This window comes from Phocoena phocoena, chromosome 10, assembly GCF_963924675.1.
Source record: "Phocoena phocoena chromosome 10, mPhoPho1.1, whole genome shotgun sequence".
Classification (NCBI taxonomy): domain Eukaryota; kingdom Metazoa; phylum Chordata; class Mammalia; order Artiodactyla; family Phocoenidae; genus Phocoena; species Phocoena phocoena.
The window spans coordinates 30,902,265-30,923,663 of record NC_089228.1 but is presented as its reverse complement, the minus strand read 5'-3'; the positions used below and the strand labels follow the sequence as shown (position 1 = coordinate 30,923,663).

Here is a 21,399-nt window from a genome sequence, read left to right as displayed (position 1 = left end):
ATATTTAATGGTGCCATATTAGAAGCAGTCAAGAACAAGATAGAAATGTCACTATCATCATTGTTACTCAACATTGTGCTGGAGATTTTAGTCAGTGCAGTAAAATAAGGAAAAGGAAATAAAGACTGGACAGGAAGATACCAAATGTTATTACTTACAGACTCTATAACTACTTACATAGAAAATTCAAGAAAGCCTGTAAACTTCCTAGAACTAAATTAGAACTAAAAAAGTTTGCTGGATATAAGATTATTATATAATACGAACTACATTTCAATAACCATCAGTAGCTTATAAAATACAAATTTGAAAATATAATTTACAATAGTATTAAAAACTTTGAGATGTGTAGGAATTGTTCTGAGAAAACCACTGACAAAATTAATTCCTCTCAGTTTTTAGTTGAGGAAATAGAAGCCCCGAAAGGAGAAATGACCCCTCCAAGGACACCAGTAAGCCAGGGGCAATTTTGGATTTTCAGTGGCACCAAATCCTGGAGATCTGTGTTGGGTAATTTCAGCATTACCTTTCTTCTGTAAAATATAAAACTTGTATTTTTCTGATTATAAATTCAGCATCCGTGCATTCTAGAAAATATAGAAAATTCAGAAGAACATTTGGAAGTAGTTAAGTCACTAATATTCCCATCCTACTCCCTAGAACCAGGATCCATGATTTCGTGTATTTCCTTCAAAATTTTTGCCTGTGTATATTTACATTTTTTAAAATAAAATTAGGATTATACCATGTATACCATTTTGTGCACTGCTTATTTTCACACACATTTCCCTGTATCCTCACCTAGTCTTTTTGAATATGATAATGTAGCACTCAGTTATGTTGGTGAAGCATATGTCATTTATTTAACCTGTTGAGTTTTCAGAGAAAAACCAAGTAGCAGATATGACTGTGATGATCCTGCAGATAAAAGTTAAACCCCAGAGGCAGCTCATGCAATCGCAGCCATGAAGCGCAGGTGAGTTTCCAAGGCAAGTGGTTATCCTGCTGAAGGGGAAATGGCAAAAACCAACATCACATACCTGGTCCCACCTGGAAAGGGATGGAGATCTGGTTAGCAGGAAGTGAATGGGATTTGGAAAGACGCTATGCTTGGAGACCAATTAGCTCTGAGACTTTAGGTAATTCCCCACTCTTTGCAGCCTTGGCTTCCTTCGTGGCGGTAGCAGCGCCAGCTTCATCTAGGGCCGGCTCCTTCAGGCCTCAGAGCCTTTGCACTAGTCGTTTCCTCTGCTGAAGTCACTCTGCCCTTCTCCCCACCTGGCTGCCTTTCACTACTCCGCTGACAAGGCTGGAGAGGTGACCTTACTACCTATCCCACAGAAGGAAACGCCGGGAGGTGCTCTGGCCACAGTCCCAGAGTCCAGATCTTCCATAGCCACTGTATCTGAAACAGAGGCCCCCTCCCCTTATTCTCCAACTGATTCATGTACCTCCCAACATTTATAATTATACCTTGTCATTATTTTGGCTACTGGCTGTTTCCTTGGGTCTTTTCTGTTTTCTCCTCTCAGGATGCCCCGCCCTCTTGGTGGCCGCTTTACTCTCCAGGCCTGGAACATGGGAGTTCTCGGGGCCCCATGAGAGTTCGTGAAATGACAAGAGAAACAACTGTAGGGACCCTAGGCCTGAGAACTTAGCGAAAACTGACGGGGTCTGGGCTGATCCCTATCTACAGGCGGAGGCGGGATGTCGGGCGGATTCTGGGCGGAGCGCGGGGGAATCTGGGCGGAGCCTCAGGGGCTCGATTGGGGCGTCGGGGCGGGGCTTCGGGGCGGGGCTTCGGGGCTGCTGCGGAGTCGGTCTGACCTAGGCGCCCAGGCTACGCCTGATTGAGTTGTTCTGGCCGCTCGGCCCTCCGGCCACCATCCCACGCCGCCGTTAGGGGGCGTCTGCGCTCGTGGCGCCGCGTCTCGGCTGGTAAGGCGCCGCCCGCGCCGGGCGGCAGGAGCCGCAACTCCGGGCGCGGGCTCAGTCGTCCCTTCTGCCGCCGCCGCCGCCGCCACTGCCGCCGCCGCCGGGCGCGGGCTCACTCGTCCACGCGTTCTCGTTCTCCGGCCGCCGGCGTCTCCCGGCCCGGCCACCACCGCTGCTACAGCGCAGTGAGTAGTAGGGGCGGGCCCACGGCTTGGGGGCCTGGCTCGGAAGGGCCGGGCACTAGCAGAAACCCGCGCGGAGCAGCCCGGGGAGCGTGGTTGAGGGGAATCCGGGCGGCGGCGGGGCCGCACTGAAGGGACCGTGGGGAGCCCGGGCGGCGCGCTCCGGGGCTGGCACGAGCTCGCGGCGGGCTGGCTGCGGCCGGGGGCCGGCCTTGGGCGGAGGTTCCGGGCCCCGCCCGGGTGTGGGGGGACGTGCGGGGACGTGCGGGTTCGGCGGACCCGGGTTCCAGGCTCGGGTGCGTGCCACCCTCCCGGCCCCGAGAGTCTCCCGTCCCACGCCGGGGCCGGATCGGGGCGGGGGACTCCGCCTGCGGGCAACAGCGAAGCCCTGCCCGAGTGGGAGCACCTCGAGGTTTGCTCGAAAATGATTTGTTTGGGGTGGTGCTTATTGGTCACCGTTTGCCTTAATTTAAAGCCTACGGCAGGGCTTCTGAGCCCAGCCTTAGGAGATTTTCCGCCCCAAAGAGATTGACTGCAGCTGAGTTCTTTATGCTCAGATTTGTGTGTGTCAGGGCATTTTTAATGCTGGATGTCAGAGGTGATAAATGGCCGTGGAAAGGGGGAGCCCCTGAAGCACCTGCCGGGCTGTCAGTGGTGGAGGCTGTGTCTGGGGAGTGGGACTCGAGAAATGAAACAGATCCTGTTTGGATATTCTGCTGAAGTTATCATGTTTCTGCAAGTATACCAGTTCTAGAACAAGTTGATAATTCCAATTTTAGGGCTTTGTGATAGAAGAGGTTTGAGTGGTCAAGAGACCCGAGGTGACCTGGTTTGGCTAAGAATGTTTGGGGTAGCCTAAGTGTCCCTTACTCTTTCCCCTTGGCATGTTCATTTTCTTGCTGTCACAAATGCCTAGGTACATGAGTGATCCCAAGATAGGAAAGAAGGGAGGGGCCAGCATTTAGCACAGGACTGAGCCCAAGATTGAGATGTTTTCAAATGAACAGATGTGTAGCTAGGAAAAGGAAAATCTTTTTACCTGCATGGTTGGCAGGCTGAGAGAACTTGCCCTTGGCTGAGAACTGTCAGGCCATACTAATACTTCATTTTGTTTAACACCATAGATATTAAGGGTTGATGGTCAGGGACCGCCATAGATGCCATTTCTAAGGTTTGTGGGATTTGAATTTTCATAAATCATATTTTAAAGCATTACTGCATAAAGGAATTCTAGTGTTCTATGAATCCCTCAGTGTTTCTTGGATTTTGATATTTGGAGTCTGTTTAAAATGGAATACACGTATTTATTTGGATTTGGTTTTACCTTGGAGATAATCCTGAGTCATGCTTTAGAGAAGTTCCTTCTGTGATGAAGAGCTCAGCTGTCTGGTGGTCTCTGTGGAAGCCAGATGCTTCCCTTTACCTGTAGGTCTCCCTTCTGGAGCTCGGGGGAAAGGAGGATGGTGTTGGGGAGACTGGAAGCAGATTAAGAGGCCTTCTCTTTATGTATGTCCTGTCTCCATGCCCATGCTCTAAATTACTTGTGTTCACACTCTCAAGTTTCTCAATTTACCACAGAAATTTTATTTATGCTACTGCCACTAGTATTTTCACATTTGTTTGATACTTGTCAGTTTACCAGTGGTTTTTTTAAAAAATAAATTTATTTATTTTGGCTGCGTTGGGTCTTCCTTGCTGTGCGCAGGCTTTCTGTAGTTGTGGCGAGCGGGGGTTACTCTTCCTTGTGGTGCGCAGGCTTCTTATTGCGGTGGCTTCTCTTGTTGTGGAGCACAGGCTCTAGGTGCACGGGCTTCAGTAGTTGTGGCACACGGGCTCAGTAGTTGTGGCTCACGGGCTCTAGAGCACAGGCTCAGTAGTTGCGGCGCACGGGCTTAGTTCTCTGCAGCATGTGGGATCTTCCCGGACCAGGTCTTGAACCCGTGTCCCCTGCACTGGCAGGTGGATTCTTAACCACTGTGCCACCAGGGAAGTCCTACCAATGGTTTTTGATTCATGATCTCATTTTCTTTTCTGCAAGAAGCAGCTGGGCATAAAGAGTGATTTACTCAGTCTCATAATTAGTAATGGAGTCGACTTGGGATACAGATCCTCACTGGTGACCAGTTCTCTTTCTTCTGCGCTGGCCTGCCTGTGACTTCAGAATTCTAGTCCGGATCTTTTACCCTGTAGGCCAGTTGTTGCCTTTGTGTTGTGCCCAAGTGGTATCATTACTTTTGGGAAGGTGCTGTTATTCCGTTTTATTTTACAGAAACTGAGGGTAAGAGGAATTTTATGGTTTTGTGACTGTGGCAGCTCTTCAGTATTAAAGTCACTTTTCAACGTAGAGCACCTTTCTCCTAGACCACAAAAGGATTAGTTTTCGGACAAAACAATCCATTTCTGCAGTGGTTATGGTTGGGATAACCTAACACCATAATCACATTCCCCTTGTGCGCCTGGCTACCTATGCCACCTTGTATGTGAATGTTAACCCAAAAGACTCCTTTAGATGTCACTGAACTAGTTACTATAAAAAGTATTTCACTTTCAAACTCCCACATTTCAAGAACAGAGAAATTCAGCGCAAAGGTAACTCAGAGGGTATGTATAGATGGAATTTATTGAGTCTTCTTTTCTGAATGCCAGACACAAAGATTTCAGTAGGAAGGTGTTTTAAAAGGGCTACCTGGAAACTTTGGGAAGGCAGTAGTTATACATTTTTATTATTTATTCAAGTTTGGAGGTGTGTATTGCAGTTATAGGTTATTATGTAGGAGCAGGACTTTTAGCCCGGAGAATTCTTAGTCTGTAGCAGAAATGATAAACCCAGAATATTTGTGTTAAATTAGTTCATCATAACCATGAATCCTGTAATTGAGTTCTGCAGTGGTGAGGAGAATGACTTTCAGGTGTTCTTACGCTACTCTTTAAGTCATTAACTTGTTGAATTGTGTAGTTTTCACATTTGCTACTATGGAAAATTCTTAGCGATTTCTTTTAAGACTTTTTATAAATTCTTGAGTGTGTGTTTTCCTTAACACAATTATCTGCTAACATTACACTGTCAGAATTTGTACATTAGTCATAATTTTCAGTACTGCTTTAGATTCGTTGGGAACGGTCAGCTAGTTGTTTCCACATGTATTTTATTTGCGCCAAAGGTTAGCTCTTTTCAGGTGAACTGATTTTATAGGGTCAGAAGTCTTTCTTTGAACTTTACAATTGTTTGTGCTTGGCTGCATTCACTGTTGTTTAAAATGATTGTTAGAAAGGAAAGTCACTTTAAAGGAAATTTTTTTTCATTGTTACCTTCATAATCTCCATTCCTGGACAGTTTTCTGAAATGTTGGATTTTTCTTTGTCTTCATCAAGTAAAACAGGCCCATTTGATGCCCATTTCAAGATCTTCCTTCTGCTGCCTGTCTTGTGGTCCTTTAATTTCTCATTAAGCCCTCCACTGGAGAGTGCCAGAAGGGAGAGAAGATGAAAAGCAAATGAATCATTTTCTAACTGTTAGCAGCTCTGGAAGATGACTTGAAAATTGAAGCTATTCCGGAAATTCTTTTGCTTTCATTCATCTGCATTGTCTCTGAGACGGTCCAAACAGTCATCAGTCAGAGGTCGATTATCCAGCTCTTGGTTGACCAGGAATCTCTTTGCCTTTTTTTTGGTTTGTTTCTTGATGTATCTGACCATCTTCACAGAGGATGTTTAGAAGTAAGGTGCAGAGATAAAATTTAATCTAATCAATACTATTTTTCCCCCTTAGAGCTCTTTAGTGAATGTTTTGATTTGGAGGGATAGTTTAGTAGTTGTTATTGGAAGTGACTAATAGTAACTTCATTTTATTTTGATGTATCTTACATACAAATGAAGGGAGGCTTTTGGGTACTTTTTAAGAAACATGGGCTTATATAGATTCCCATAATTGCTTTCCTGAATTATTAAGTTTGAGGTTTTATTACATCTTTGTACTGGAACAGAACCTTGGCTTTTGCTGTGGAACAGGTTCAGGGGCATCATCTAATTTTGTGTGTGTGTGTGTGTTTGCTCAAAAAGTTTCCTTGTTTTGATTTAGCAGTAAAAAAGAAAAAAAAAGGATTAATAGTGGACAGTCCTTGCATAACAGCTGTAACTTTGATGATGGCTGTTTTTTTACTTGTCTTTGGTCTCCCATTTCTTACCATTTGGATATTCATGGAGTGGAGTTCTTTACTTCACTTAAGACAAAGGACAGGGCTTCCCTGGTGGCGCAGTGGTTAAGACTCCGCCTGCCAATGCAGGGGACATGGGTTCGAGCTGTGGTCCGGGAAGATCCCACGTAATGCGGAACAGTTAAGCCCGTGTACCACAACTACTGAGCCTGAGCTCAAGAGCCCGCAAGCCACAACTGCTGAGCCCGCGTGCCTAGAGCCCGTGCTCCGCAACAGGAGAAGGCACTGCAACGAGAAGCCCGCGCACCACAACGAAGAGTAGCCCCCATTCGCCGCAACTAGAGAGAAAGCCCACGCACAACAATGAAGACCCAATGCAGACAAAAATAAAATAAATAAAATAAATAAGTTTAAAAAAAGAGAAAAGACAGAGTATAGCAGCCTTCAGTTACACTAGTGAGTAGGTTCTTGCTATTTTGCTTCAAGGGAATTTTTACAAACCCATTGTAATCGCTCACTTTGAGTTACTGTTAAATAATAAATCCCTACTAGGTGGATAGGGTTAATAGATGGCTGTAGGGGTGTTTTAAGTTAATCCTTTCGATTTCTCATTTCTTGTATTCTGTTCTTTCAGTTTCTATCCAATGAGGGGTTTTATGGAAAGATCTGGACTAGGAGTCAGGAAACCCAAGCTCTTGTTCAGTTACTTTCTAGCTGTGGGGACTTGAGCAAGCCTCTTAATCTGCCGGTTCTCTCTTTTGCATCTCTAAAAGGGGCATAGTTATTCGCGCTCTGCTACTGTATCAGGAATGTTGGGGGGGACACTCCCCCCTCCCCGGCACTGCCCATTACTTAAATTGTTTCTTTATTCAAGAATCCCTTTTCAGGTTGTGCTAATATGCCTGCAGAGTTCCACTGAGCAAGCTCTTCCCGGAAGTCCTCCATTTTCACATTTGGAATGGTTCTTGTTCTTCCTTTGCTCAGGTCTCTGCCAGTCCATCTATTATATAGTACTTTTTGTTTGTTTGTTTGTTTTCATTTTTGGCTGTGTTGGGTCTTCGTAGCTGCACGCGCACTTTCTCTAGTTGAGGTGAGCAAGGGCTACTCTTCGTGGCGGTGCGCAGGCTTCTCATTGCGGTGGCTTCTCTTGTCGCGGAGCACAGGCTCTAGAGCACAGGCTCAGTAGTTGTGGCGCACGGGCTTAGCTGCTCTGAGGCACGTGGGATCTTCCCGGACTAGGTCTCGAACCCGTGTCCCGTGCATTGGCAGGTGGATTCTTAACCACTGCACCACCAGGGAAGCCCTTATATAGTACTTTTGAATTTTATTCTGTCCTTCAGTTGCTGCTTGTTGCCTTTCTTCATAGATTGAAAGCTCCACGAGGGCAAGGACCATACCTTTCCTCGCTCTACCCTGCAGCAAATGTCGGTTGACTGAATTATTTTTGAGGCTGTCAGTAATGAATACTTCAGGTGATGGGAAAATGCCAAAGATGGGCATCTTACCAGAACTTTGGGATGACTGGCCTTTTAAATCGCTCAGTTGCTGATCTACTGATCTGTCTGTTGGATCAGTAAGTGAATCAGGTGCTCGTAATACAAATTGGTAAAACGTGTTTCTTGGTTCTGTTACTTCAAATACTGTTTATGAAGCAAGTCAGAGGAATGAAAGGTTGTTACAACAGCCCTGAATTTGTTCCATTTCTCACCCTATAGCATGTGGAGACCTATCTATATCCAACTGCTGAGTGTGGAGAATAAAAACTGACCCCACGTTGTCTGGTCCACATTTTAGCTTGTTTGCTTTGAAGAATTTGCAAGGTAGAGAAATAGATGCTTCAGGCTCTGATTTCAGCCCCTGCTGTGCTATGCAAATGTTCTCTACATGCCTGAGTGACCTTTTGAGAAAGAGCCTTTGTGATCTTCTGTAGCCAGGGCCTGTTCTGGGAATTAGTGTGCCAGATTCCTCTAAAAGTGGGAAAAGTGAATCTGTGCAAAGACCACGTTAAGAAAAAAAAAAACAAACAACCAAAACAGCGCTTTTCCTGGATGAATACCGATAACTCCATGTTTCTTACTGTCTTTTGCCAAAGCTTTTGAAATTTGCTCTGGAGTTTGCTTTGCCGGGTGATTTGGGGAATGATGTGTGTGAGGGAGAACTGACTAAAGCAGTTCAGTAACTGGGAAACTGTTTAAGTGCTTTTGAATTGTAGATAAAAATAAATTCAAACTGGCATCTTTAGTATCTGGGTGTTTATCAGTGTCTTCAGGCTGGCTCTCCATAAGTGCCAGGGGACTGACTCTCAGATGTGTAAGGTTCTTTTTGCCCCCAATTGTGCTTTAATGGTTTGACATTTAACTGTTTTCTATTTGTTTTGATTATTGTACAAAATGTATCATTATTAAAAGTATAATTAGTTTTTCTATTTTACAAAAGAGCTACCATTCTGACATACTTCTCCTGGAAAGAGATACCGGTGTCTTGGAGGTTTATAGTTTTTAATGCTTTTGCTATGGTGTTTAGTTTATATAGCTGAAATGCTGATGAAAAAGTTTTCCCTTTCTCTCTTTCTCTTAACCTTTTTGATAAGGATCATCACAGGTTTGTACCAGGATAAGGTTGTAGAGGTAATCATAGTGTTCTCCTGTAGGAATTCTAAAAATTGAATTTTCGGAGAAGGTAGGTAGAGTTTGAATGACTGGTTTACTCACTAGGCTCTCTACCTTCTCTAAGTATAGGATAACTCTTTCTCTGTAAAGATTTGCCAGTCTCTTGGGGACCCATAGAAGGCCTTAGAGGAATCCTTTCCTCCCCAGATCTTTGCCTTGTAGCAGGTTTTAGTTGAGCAAAGATGAGTAGTTTTCTGGTGTTTGGCCTGCTCTGTTGGGTGAGAAAACTTTTCTATTCTGTTTTCATAGTTTCATGCACTGTCACATGTCTTTTTCTCTTCCCCAAGTTTCCCTGGAACCTGGGCTCCCCGAGACGCAGCACTGGAGCAGATGGATAATGGAGACTGGGGCTATATGGTGAGAGGCTTTTGCAGATGCATTTTGAAGGCTGGCAAATTATTTTTGTGTGTCTTTCCCTGCCTCTTATGTATTTTTAGGTATAATACATCTCATAAGAATGAAAATTATCAGTGGTGCAAACCGCCCCCACCCCCATTAGTTTAGATGTATTTTTTGGTGTTTTAACTTTGTTTGGTGTTTTTAGGTAAGCAAGCTCAACATGGACTCTCTATGTAACTTTTGATAATCATTTTTGTTTTTGGTCTTTAAAGTATGTTGCCCTTAAAACTCTTCCATCATAGAGTAGTGACTGTTAAATGTCTAGTAGGTAATGGGTAGAGAGGACATTTTCTTGTGGTTGGGAAGGTTAACGGTTGAGAAGGTGCCACTTCTCCCACTAGCACTTTTTCTCGCATGTGCATGTGTCTTCCTATTTTCCTTTTCCTTTGGTGAGAAATATTTTTATTTGTATAGTACCTGTCTTTGTCTTATTTTATTTCTTAAATATGATTTTAAAAACCAAAGGTATGTATTATTTAGAGGAGCTTGCTTTTCAAAATTAAAGGCCAGATTGCAACATTAATGTTACAAAAGTGAATATACTATCAGATTATGAAATTTGAAAGCTGCTATTAGCCTTTGGGTATATGAGATTGTGTTGACCAAACTGTGTATTTTAACTTAGTATTTGATACTGGTATTTCCACGAAAAAGTTAGGAAGATTAGGTCTACACAAATTTTTATTTTTAAAATAAATTTCATGATTTCCCCCCTCCTTTTGAGGGGGAAAAGACAAAAGAAATATTGAAAGTAGATGTTTTATGTTACCAAATCATTTTTATTCTATTTTATGTTAAATTGAGTTAAGAAAAATGAAAGTTTTTTTTTTTTTTTTTTTTACTCTGAAAAAAACTTAAATGAGTATATTTTAGTTTGGCCTCTCTCCTCCCATAATATACTCTGACCTGAAAACTTCTCTCTAGATACTGGGCCTGAAATAAAGTGGCTTTGGAAGCCATGTCCTCCTTTTTTAGTGTAAACCTTTGAAGAATTGGACGTATCCCTTTTCTCTATTGAAAGCAAATGTTAGATCCCTTCATCCGGGTGGGTTTCTCACTGAAAATAAAGCTATATTTTGCATCAGTGGATTGCTAGATGTGTCGTAGCCTGAATCTTTTGCTTTGCTTGTTACCACTAATTTTCTTAATCTGTCAAAGTTAGGATTTAAAAACATTTCAGATGACTGATCATTTTTTAAAAACTTTCAGATGACTGACCCAGTCACGTTAAATGTAGGTGGACACTTGTACACAACGTCTCTCACCACACTGACGCGTTACCCGGATTCCATGCTTGGAGCTATGTTTGGGGGGGACTTCCCCACAGCTCGAGACCCTCAAGGCAATTACTTCATTGATCGAGATGGACCTCTTTTCCGATATGTCCTCAACTTCTTGAGAACTTCAGAGTTGACCTTACCCCTGGATTTTAAGGAATTTGATCTGCTTCGGAAAGAAGCAGATTTTTATCAGATTGAGCCCTTGATTCAGTGTCTCAATGACCCCAAGCCTTTGTATCCTATGGATACTTTTGAAGAAGTTGTGGAGTTATCTAGTACTCGGAAGCTTTCTAAGTACTCCAATCCAGTAGCTGTCATCATAACCCAATTAACCATCACCACCAAGGTCCATTCCTTACTAGAAGGTATATCAAACTATTTTACAAAGTGGAATAAGCATATGATGGACACCAGAGATTGCCAGGTTTCCTTTACTTTTGGACCCTGTGATTATCACCAGGAAGTTTCTCTCCGAGTCCACCTGATGGAATACATTACAAAACAAGGTTTCACAATCCGAAACACCCGAGTGCATCACATGAGTGAGCGGGCCAACGAGAACACAGTGGAGCACAACTGGACTTTCTGCAGGCTGGCCCGGAAGACAGATGACTGACCTCCAGCATTGGGAGAAGTTCCTGGAAGTGGACTCTCCAGGAGATCGAAGAGGCTGATTTTTTTTTTTTTTTTAAATCACAGTGTGAGATTTTTTTTTTTTAATATTTGTATTTATTTGAAGGCACTGGGGACCAGAAGGAAGGAAGTTTTGTGCTTCAGCAGACTCCTCTGTGTTTTGTTCCCGTCACCCTGAGTATGCATGTGCCTGTTCAGAGCCTCCAGATACCTTTTTTATAAAAAGAAGTCTGAAAATCATTATGGTATATAATCTACCCTTAACAGAACTTGTTTTTATTACAGTGCTAAAATGATTTCTGATTAAATAGTCCCTAACTCAACTAGAAGGCTAAAAATGCAGGAATGAAAGAATAAACAGAGTACTCATGATGCCTTTGGGAAAAATCAAAACATCATGTAGGGTGACCTAGTTTTCAAACCAATAAGCAGTATTATAATATAAAGGAAAACTGTTCCAATCGTTTAAAAGTACTTGTTAAGTACTGCTTTTTACAGTTACGACAACTGTTTCTTTCTATGCATATAAATCAAGCAACCAAATATCTGTAGCCATGGAAATGTCTGACTAGAAATATTTATATTGGCTTCTGAATACAAAATGTCCCTGTGGTAGAAATCTTCCTTCTTATGCCTGGTGCAGTATAATTCCCAAGTGTACTGTCTACCAGAATGAATAAATAAATGAAATATGAAAATTAGGTTTGTATTTATTGATTATTGTCAGTTAAGGGGGAAAATCGTATTCTTTGTCTAAAATATGCATTGTTTTATGTCCCAATAAATGCTACCTATAGCACATTCGTATTTGATTCAGGAGGACTCAGTGGAACTTTAGGATGTGGTTTATAGAATTCTACTATGCTGTTGAAGCAGGGAATTGATGGAATTATTAGTTTTGTCGAAAAGAGTGCATATCTGGACAGTGAACGTACAGTTTGACAAATTTTTTTCAACTAGGACTTATTTTGAAGATTATAGATTTTTCTTCAGTAAGCCACCAGTTGTCATTGCTCTATGACCCTTATTCTAGCTTTCTATTGAGCACAGGGACAAACCGACTCTTTAGCCATTTTATTCTCATATATTATGGTGACCCACAAATGTATTTTGTTATTAAGGTTAAATTTCTGAGCAGAAGAAAACTGCAGTGAATGAAGGATCTAGAACAGTTGGAAATATCATGTACTTTTAAAATTTTTACTGTAGTCTTATTTTGCATAAGTTCATTTGATTTTGCATAAGTTCATTTGATTCCATTTCTTGGAAGTTACTCACTGGAAGGATTATGTTAACTATAGTGAAACTTCCTAGTTTGCTAGAACACCTTTTAAAAGAAAGTTCAGAAATTTCTTCCCTGTTGTCTAAGGGAGGAGTAGAGTCCTGAGGCTGTGTGACCCGGCGAAGCTCTCTCCTTTTCTCCTCTGAGAAGATTCTGAAATTCTCTTTCAAAGAAGGATGAGAACATTTACTTACATCCATTTCTGCCCATGTCTCTCTGAAAACTTAAGATTTGACAAATGACCAATATCCAGAAACCTGTAACTACCCCATTTTTACCATCTTCAAACTAAAATCCCTTAATGTTATTGGTAGGTTGCTGTGGTTTCAGTAAATGTACTAAGTATGAGGTTATCTTTTTAGAAAATGGTCTCCTCCTTCAAACTGATTAGTGGTTACCTAAATAAGAGACAAGAAAAGGAACAGCCCAGCCAGCTATGTGTTGTTGAGTTAGCTGAGGTGAATGAAAGATGAAATTATTTGGGTTGAAAACAGGTATGGAAATGGGAATGAATAGTTGTTCCAAGGTTTTAAGAGTAAAACATCTATGAGGTCTCTTCCTTGTCCAGATTACTGGAGATAAGTTTGCTTTTGGTAAATTTTCTCAGATTTATAAATTATTAACAATTAAATGATTATTTATATGAGTAAATTAGGAAAAGTAGCCCGCTGAGATTTTTTGCAATTTAATTTGTTTGATGGTATTCAATTTTGAGTGTTTTATATACTTGGGCAGTTGAAAATGATGTGAAAAATATAGGTTGGTTATATTTGGGTAGTTTGAGACAATTATGTCTTTTATGAAACTTTAAATCATTTTTACTTTGGAAGAGTTGATTTTTTAAACATTTATGTTAGTTGTATTCCTAAGGCTCTATTTTTTTCCTTTTCATTTTTTTAATTGAAGTATAGTTGACGTACAATATTATATTGGTTTCAGGTGTACAACATAGTGATTCGACATTTATATACATTACGAATTGATCACTATAAGTCTGGTAACCATCTGTCACCATACAAAGTTATCACACTATTATTGACTATACTCCCTATGCTGTACATTACATCCCATGGCTTGCTTATTTTATAACTGAAAGTTTGTACCTTTTAATCCCTTTCACCTACATCCCATCCCCACCTCCGCCAACCACCACTGTATCTATGAGTCTGTTTCTGTTCTGTTTTGTTTGCTCATTTGTTTTGTTTTTTAGATTCCACATGTAGGTGAAATCATATGGTGTTTGTCTTTCTGTGTTTGATTTATTTCACTTAGCCAGTACCGTCTCATGTCCATTCATGTTGTTGCAAATGGCACAATCTCATTCTTTTTTATGGCTGAGTAATATTCCTTTGTTTATGTACACCACAGTTTCTTTAGCCATGCATGTATTGTTAGACACTTAGGTTGCTTCCAGATCTTGGCTGTTGTAAATAGTGCTGCAGTGAACGTAGGGGTACATGTATCTTTTCAAATTAGTGTTTTTGTTTTCTTTGGGTAAATACCCAGAAGTGGAATTGCTGGATTGTATCATAGTTCTATTTTTAATTTTTTGAGGAACCTCCATACTGTTTTCCATAGAGGCGGCACCAACTTACATTCCCTGCAGCAGTGCACAAGTGTTTCCTTTTCTCCATATCCTTGCCAGTACTTGTTATTTATTACCTTTTTAGTGACAGGCATTCTGATTGGTGTGTGGTGATCTACATTTTATTTAGATTATACCAAGTATAGGCACTTTTAGAAGAGGATTGTTTGTATGCGTGTGTGTGTGTGTGTGTGTGTGTGTGTGTTCTTTTAAGCCCTGGGATAAATAAATGTGTGCTATAAGGACACAAGTGATAACTAATGAGTCTATTGGCTTTTGCTAGATCTAAAGCAAATCCTGGCATTTAACAAAATAGAAGCTGCAAATGGATAGTGCTGTTTTTTTATTGTGGGAAATTTCAAACATATTCGGAAGTAGAATAATGTAAACACCCACGTACCCACTGAATAGCTTCAACAATGATTCACTCCCCCTTTTTCTTCCCATGGATTATTTTGAAATAAATCACAGATATTTCATCTGCTTCAGTCTGTGTCTCTGGAAGATAATGATCCTTTTTAAAAATACATACATATGTAGTTGTAGATTTTAATGATGCATATGCCATAGTACCATTACCACGTGGTGGTGCCTCCTGAACGCTGTTGATTATTTCATAGCCTGGATCTCCAGCCTTGTAATAATGGTCTTATATATTTCTCATACGCAGGGTTCCCCTGTTTGTAGAAAAAAGTGTATTGTTAAGACAGACTATTTCTGCCAGGATTAATGACTTTTACTTTCAAATTAAGTTTTTAGTTTCAAAAAAGTAACATTACATATGATTCTTAATTTTTAAATTTGTTTTTAAAGTTCATTTTGTGTGAACATATGGGGAAACATTTTTTCCAAAGGGCATCCTTCCTTTTCTCATGCAGATTTTAAATTGTGGATGCAGGTGGCCAATTAAAAAAACACAGCTATCATTTGCTTTTGGGATTTAATACAAATGAAAGGCTTGACTCTTTGAGGCTCTTTGAAATTGAATATGTTAACCACAAAGCAAGGAACTAGAAGGTGAAATCAGGTAAGCAATATTCTATGTCAGAATTGGGTATCCCCATTATTTTCTAAGGTGATGTCTTGATTTCTTTTCTTCACAGATCTACCCTTATCTTTTATAATATTTACTTGTTTACTTTTTTGCCTGTCTCAGTTAAAGCTGTAAGCTCTTTGACGACAGGGTCTATGACCCTTTTGTTCTCCTGTGTCCTCAGTACCTAGAATAGTTTCTGGCATACATCATATGCCCAGTAACTATTTGTTGAATGATTGAATGAATGCATGGATCAGTAGGTGTGTTTAACGCATCTGGCAACTACTTGAATAAATTTCTGCAATAGAATAATTGGGGGGAAATAGGATTCTTATTTTGAAATTATCCCGAGTGGTTCTTTCACTGCTTGCATCTATAGGGAATCACTTAGATAGGAGTTCACGTGGGGAACAGGAACAGTCTTTTGCAGTTCATTTCGGAGAAACTGTCTTGAAATAGCATCCAAATCAGGAAAAAAGCCAAAAGGCAGAACACCATAGCGAGAGTAAGCCATGGGAGTGCATCATCCTGTCTGGGGATAAAGCTCAGCACCTAACCTGCCCCAGACAGGAGAGACTTATAATTCTAAGACTTTCAACACAGCATAGCACTTTTCTTTTGGTAGAAATGTCAGTGAAATAAATTCCTGTGTGTACTTTTGTGTCTACAAGGCATGTTTCAAAGTAGCTTTTGTTTTAATTTATCTGAAATACCTGTAGTGTGCCTTTTTCTGCTAGTGCAAATGAGGAAAAATGTCTCTAACTGCAGTTTCAAAATTACCTACAGCAGATTAGAAACTACACTTTAAAAGGGCTATTTTGATGGTGCCTAGAGGAGCCAGAAATGTAAGATTAGGGAGGCATATATTAGTTGTCAACCAAGTGTCGTTTTAACTAACTGGAAACATTCTTCAAGGTCACTTATAATCTTACATTCTTAAAATCGCTGTGCATGAAAGAGTCACGTTGCTGTACCTGTCACCTTTTGTGCAAGGTAATCTAAGCTAGGATGGCAAAAGTTTGCAGTATTGGGTATGCAGCAGGGTCCTTGTTCCGCTGCGTAGGTCACAGAACCATGTTCATTTACTCCGTAAATGCAAAGTATCTACTCTGTGATAGACTCTGGAGTTGGGAAGATGAAAACTCCATCCTTGTTCACAGTCACGTGGCCGGAGATAGGGAAGAGTGAATGGGATGGCGTGCATCACCATCTTACCAAGTCTGCTGATGTTGTGGGTCAGTCATGCCCCTCATCTAGACAAGCCTGCCCTCTAGAATTTAATCTAGTGTCCAGATTAAATTCTTTCAAGATGAAGAGTAGAAACAAGTAAAAGACAAGGAAGCCCCTGTGTTCTTTGGTGAATACGAGGAATCAGGAGAACTGGCATGTTTCCTTGTGTTGCTAGTAAAGCAGGTTTGAGCTAGATATGTCAGTGTTTCCTGACAGGTGTTAAGGCAGGGTAGGTTTTTCTCTCGAGTACCAAAGGGCATGTGTGTTTCTTTAGACCACAGGGGCTAATCTGGAGTGACAGGATTGCTGTAGGTCTATGCCAGGATTTAAATGTTAGAAAGTAGAGAGATCTAATCATTAGAAAAAGTAGCACACTAGAAGTAGCTTAACGGTACTAAGCAGTAAATGTATTGTATCTTCTTTAGGTAAGTTCTTTATCTTTCCTTGTTGAGTTAAAAGGATGCCTTCCTGGAGACAGGGATTGGCCTTCTGGCTGACAACCATCTTGGGGGTAACGTTGTGTTGCAACTTTAGATAACCATGTTAAATTAAGCTATGAGGTATGACAGGATGCAGAATTTTAAGAGCAAGTCTAACACCATGCTAAGTGTGAATGAAAGCCTGAGAGGTGCCAATTTGATGAGGTGTTAAGACACCTTTTCTGAAATTTGAAGAGGAAAGGGGTAAAAAACTAGACTTCATCATCTGAATTACAGATCTGCATTATAGAACTTAAAATAACCTGTTGTATAGCTATAGAGTGTTTTTGTTTTGATCATGTGTATCAAATCTGCTAGTAAATGTTGGTTCCCCAAATTGTAAATACAAGGTTTTATTTCTCTACTCCAGTTAATGTAGGCGTTGATATTCATAATGTTTCCCAATGAGGCTCATAGCAGAGAGTCTGGGATGCTGGCTGTAGACTGTTAGCATTTTATGAGTCCTCCCCCTTCTTCTGTTAGTGAGTTCTCGTGTTCTCTCCTGGGACAGCTGGGCATCTTTTTGCCATAACCCTTGTAATTGTCATTTATTTGGCTTTCCTGGGGTACTGATGGCAGTGCAGCAGGCTTCTTTGTCCCTGGGATTTTCTTCCTTGTAGAGAAGAGGGAGGAGGCATCTCTAGCAGGCATTGAGGGCTGAGAGAGAGACCCCCACCCCCAAGCTTCCTATCACCCCTGAATACCTACTGTATCAACACGAAACTAAGAGTTAAAAGGCTGAAATTAAGATGGTTAAATCAGTGCAGTGATTTATCTTTTTATTTCTGTTACTTAAAAGCCACTTTGCCACTATGTGTGTATGCCCTTGTGTATGTCAAGCCGTGATTTAGAGCTTGGGCCTTTCTCCAAATTCCCTTTGCCAAATTCTGAGCAATGCATTTTGCTTATTACAATTCAGACTCAGAGTTCCTACCAGGCCACATCCCTGCTCCTGGTTTCTTTTATGTATTCTCAAAATATTTTAAATAGACATGCTATGCCAAGCAATTTCTAACCTAATGGGAATCAATTAAAATGGGAAAACATGGAGGTATATTCACTGCTTGCTCTCGGCTCTCTTGCATAATTTATAATGTGTTCTATTCAACTACCTGAGTATTGGTTGGTGACCTCTGAGCCCACTGGAACAGACGTTCGTAGACATTTCCGTCATAACAACCAAGTGCTGAATTTAAACACTGATCGGTGAAGTCAAAAGCATCAGTTAACAAGACAGCATCCTTTCTGAGAGAAAAAAACAAAAGAGTTGTATTTTAGATTGCTTTTACGAATCTGATTAATCTGGGATGGTGAATAACAACACCTAATTAGAAGTTGCATCATTATCCACTTTTCGAACAACTTGGCTTTTTTTTTCTTTAAGTTTTAATTTTTGATCAGTTATATAAGCACAGCATAAAGAGTCAAATAGTTCTTCAAGGCTTGTTATTGAAAATCAGCATATCCCTGCCTCTCCCCTCCGTTTCTTCCCCCCTACCCCTAGAGGCAATCAGTTTTAGTCTTTTAGCTGATATTTTGGGAATTTACCCGAATGACTCTAAATGTCTTGTTTGTATTACTACTTCATATTCATTGGTGCTAGATATTATCTGTTGACTATTACAGAAGATACGGATTTATTTTAGCACCACTCTCCTCAGCAGTACCGATCATCCCCCGTCCCCATCCCCCAACCTCTGCTTCCTCCCCACGGCCTTCCTGCCTCCCAATATAATTACAGTTTTGGCCAGACTGATATTCAGTGCTTACCTTGTTATGACTGTATGTATCCTGTGTGTTAGTATGAGTTTATGTATTCTGTTCACGGCAGAGCCACGTTCCCATCACATCTCTCCTGTTCTAGGGGTCGCTCTCCAGCACTTCTGTCATAATTCTTAGTGATTTCACTGTCTATGTGGAAGTTCCTCTAAAACTTGGTTTCTCAGTTCCTTGAATCTTCTCCTCCACTGACCGTGTTCTGCAGCCTCGCTCTGTCACTGTCTGCCAGGATCACGCACCAGGCCTTGTCATCCACACCTGCATCTCACCATCGTCTCAGCCATGTTCTTGTCACTGTCTCCTCTTTCTAGCTTACTCCCTCTACGATTCTGACTTCTATGATTCTTATTTTCCCTCTCAAGCGACAAAATTATTTTAACCTATGGAATGAAATATTAAAATAATTGTTCCCATGCTTCCCTTCCTTTTTTAGCAGAGGATATAAAATAAAATATGTGATTGTTTGTTTACACTCTTCCTTAACCCTCGTTTCACAGAGTATTTGAGGTGACTGAGATACTGGACTTATTTAATCCTTTCTGGATGGCCTTTAATCATTATTATGAAATGATTTTCCTACAGGGCTGTTCATGATTCACCTACTGCCTATTTAAAGTCCCTCATCTACACGGTGTCACTTCCCTCGTCTGTCTGAAATTCCATGGTCTATTATATTCACTCCCTCCAAACGATATTGAGCAATTTTTCCTGCTTTGTCATACTTGTTTAGCAAAACCCCATTCCTCGTTATTTCGAGTTGTCCACCGACCTTGACCCATACCTTTGTAACAATATATGGCTGGAAGAACCAATACTGACTGTTGTAATAAGGACTCAAGTGGGCCCTTATTGCTACCCAGCAGTCATATCACATTCTAATTCCTTTACTCCTTCATTCTCTTAGATGATTATCTCCCACCTTCTCTTTGATCTTCAGATCTACACTACTCACCTCCCCATCTCTCTCAACCTAGATGACTTTGAGTCCTATTTCACTGGTAAAATAGAAGTGGTAAGAAGAGTTCCACAAGTTCCCACCCATGCATTTAAACATATGGGGTTTTCTCTCATAGTACAGGTAAACTGTCCAGGTTCCCAGCTCAGACCAGTCCCTCCTCGTCCACTAGATGCCTTCCCCTCCTGCCTAGTAGAGAGCAATGTTCCAGAAGTCCTCCTGCCTTTCCCCTATAACGTCAAAATTCCCCTCTCTCCCGGATCATTTTCATCAGTTTACAAACAAGCTGTCATTTCTCCCACCTAAAAACAATCATTTGGGGTTTCCCTGGTGGCGCAGTGGTTGAGAGTCCGCCTGCCGATGCAGGGGACACGGGTTCGTGCCCCGGTTTGGGAGGATCCCACATGCTGCGGAGCGGCTGGGCCCGTGAGCCATGGCCGCTGAGCCTGCGCGTCCGGAGCCTGTGCTCCACAGTGGGAGAGGCCATAATGGTGAGAGGCCCGTGTACTGCAAAAAAATGAAATAAAATAAAAACAATCATTTGACTCTATTTCCCTCTCCATCATCTGACCCGTATCTTGGCTCTGCTTTGTGACAAAACTTGAAAGAGTTCTGATTGTTGATGCTTGCTCTTTCTGGTTCTTCTCCGCCTCTTCTCAACTAGATCTGTTCAGGTCTTCACTCCCACCATTCCACTGAAGCAGCTCTTGTCGAGGTCACCTCATCATCATCTTTGGAGGGTCCCAAGACTCCGTACTCACCCCTTGTGATACCATCCTTCTCATGGCTTTAAATACCAACCATATGCCAGTGACTTCGAAAGTTCTCTCTCCCGTCTCTCCTGCCTACTAACATCTTACTTGATTTCTAGCAGGCTCTTCAAACTTGATGTATTCCAAACCAAACTCCTGACCTTCTAAACCTTCTATCCATCCTGCCCAAACCTGGCTCTCCTGTAGTCTTCCCCGTTTATAGTAAATGGCGACTCTGTCCTGGCCCAAAACCTGAACTCCTCTCTGTCTCTTACATTCCATATCTAATCTGTCAGCAAATCTTGTTCTACCTTCAAAATATATCCAGACTTCTACCACTTCCCACCACCTCCAGTGCTATCACCCTGGTCCAATCCAGCAGCATCTCTCCCCTGGATTATTGCAGCAGCCTCCTGACTGGACTCCCTGCTTTTCACTATTGTCCCCCTCCCGAGTCAATTCTTAACATGGCAGCTGAAGTGACCCTTTAGAAACACACCTCAGATCTCCTCAGATTGTGTCTGTCCTACGCTCAGAAGCTTCCTTGTTCTCACACAAAGTGAAAGTCAAAGTCTTACGTCTTTGCAGTGACCTACACCCACTCCATTGTCGTTCCCAGTACACCCCTAGTTCTCTGACCTCTGTTCTCATTCTCCACCTCAGTCATGCCACTCCAGCTGCTGCGGCCTCTTCTCTGTTTGCTGGATGGACATGCCAGGCACTCTCTGGCTTCCAGCATTTGTACTTCTCCTTTGCCTGGAATGCACTTCTCCCAGCCAACCACATGGCTCCTCTCACCTCCCCACCTTCAGATCTTAGACATCACTCTCCCCGAGAGGCCTTCTCTAACCTATTTGAAACTACAGTCCTCCACCCCCACCCCCAGCATTCCTCATTCCCCTTCCCTGCTATCTTTTTCTTCGTAGCGTTTATTACCACTTTGCACACTATATGTTTGACTTATTTTATGTATGTGTGTTTGTTTCCTCTCCTCCAGTCTGTCACCTTTTCAATCTGAAACTCATATCCTTCATTTGAGGAGTATTTTC

At 41.6% G+C, this 21,399-nt stretch overlaps 3 protein-coding genes across 3 annotated transcripts in view; 1 reads left to right on the top strand and 2 right to left on the bottom strand.

Annotated features, from left to right (window-relative positions):
• Positions 1-1,754: 1,754 nt before the first annotated feature.
• On the bottom strand, positions 1,755-3,463 carry LOC136129536 (putative HTLV-1-related endogenous sequence). The gene is made up of 2 exons (XM_065885899.1): positions 3,442-3,463; positions 1,755-2,485 (listed from the first exon to the last, which is right to left on the bottom strand). Exons 1-2 carry the CDS (start codon positions 3,461-3,463, stop codon positions 1,755-1,757), a joined length of 753 nt encoding a protein of 250 aa, XP_065741971.1.
• Positions 3,464-9,045: 5,582 nt separating this feature from the next.
• Positions 9,046-11,937, top strand: KCTD6 (potassium channel tetramerization domain containing 6). Its single transcript, XM_065886166.1, has 2 exons — positions 9,046-9,297; positions 10,549-11,937. Exons 1-2 carry the CDS (start codon positions 9,271-9,273, stop codon positions 11,233-11,235), a joined length of 714 nt encoding a protein of 237 aa, XP_065742238.1. The 5' UTR covers positions 9,046-9,270; the 3' UTR covers positions 11,236-11,937.
• Positions 11,938-14,449: 2,512 nt separating this feature from the next.
• Positions 14,450-21,399, bottom strand: part of ACOX2 (acyl-CoA oxidase 2) — a 33,515-nt gene continuing 26,565 nt past the window's right edge. The window contains exons 13-14 of the mRNA XM_065884991.1: positions 17,977-18,109; positions 14,450-14,796 (exon numbers count right to left, since the gene is read on the bottom strand). Coding sequence (XP_065741063.1) covers positions 14,734-14,796; positions 17,977-18,109 — 196 coding nt within the window. The 3' untranslated portion in view covers positions 14,450-14,733. The remainder of the gene's footprint in view (positions 14,797-17,976; positions 18,110-21,399) is intronic.

What these genes read in the sequence shown, in the direction of transcription:
- LOC136129536 (XM_065885899.1), bottom strand. Translation starts at nt 3,463, where the DNA reads ATGACTCAGGATTATCTCCAAG. An exon ending in GACTCAGGATTATCTCCAAG is followed by an intron (nt 2,486 to 3,441) that starts GTAAAACCAAAT and finishes TGTTGCCCGCAG; the next exon opens with GCGGAGTCCCCCGCCCCGAT.
- KCTD6 (XM_065886166.1), top strand. Translation starts at nt 9,271, where the DNA reads ATGGATAATGGAGACTGGGGCTATATG. An exon ending in ATGGAGACTGGGGCTATATG is followed by an intron (nt 9,298 to 10,548) that starts GTGAGAGGCTTT and finishes AAAAACTTTCAG; the next exon opens with ATGACTGACCCAGTCACGTT.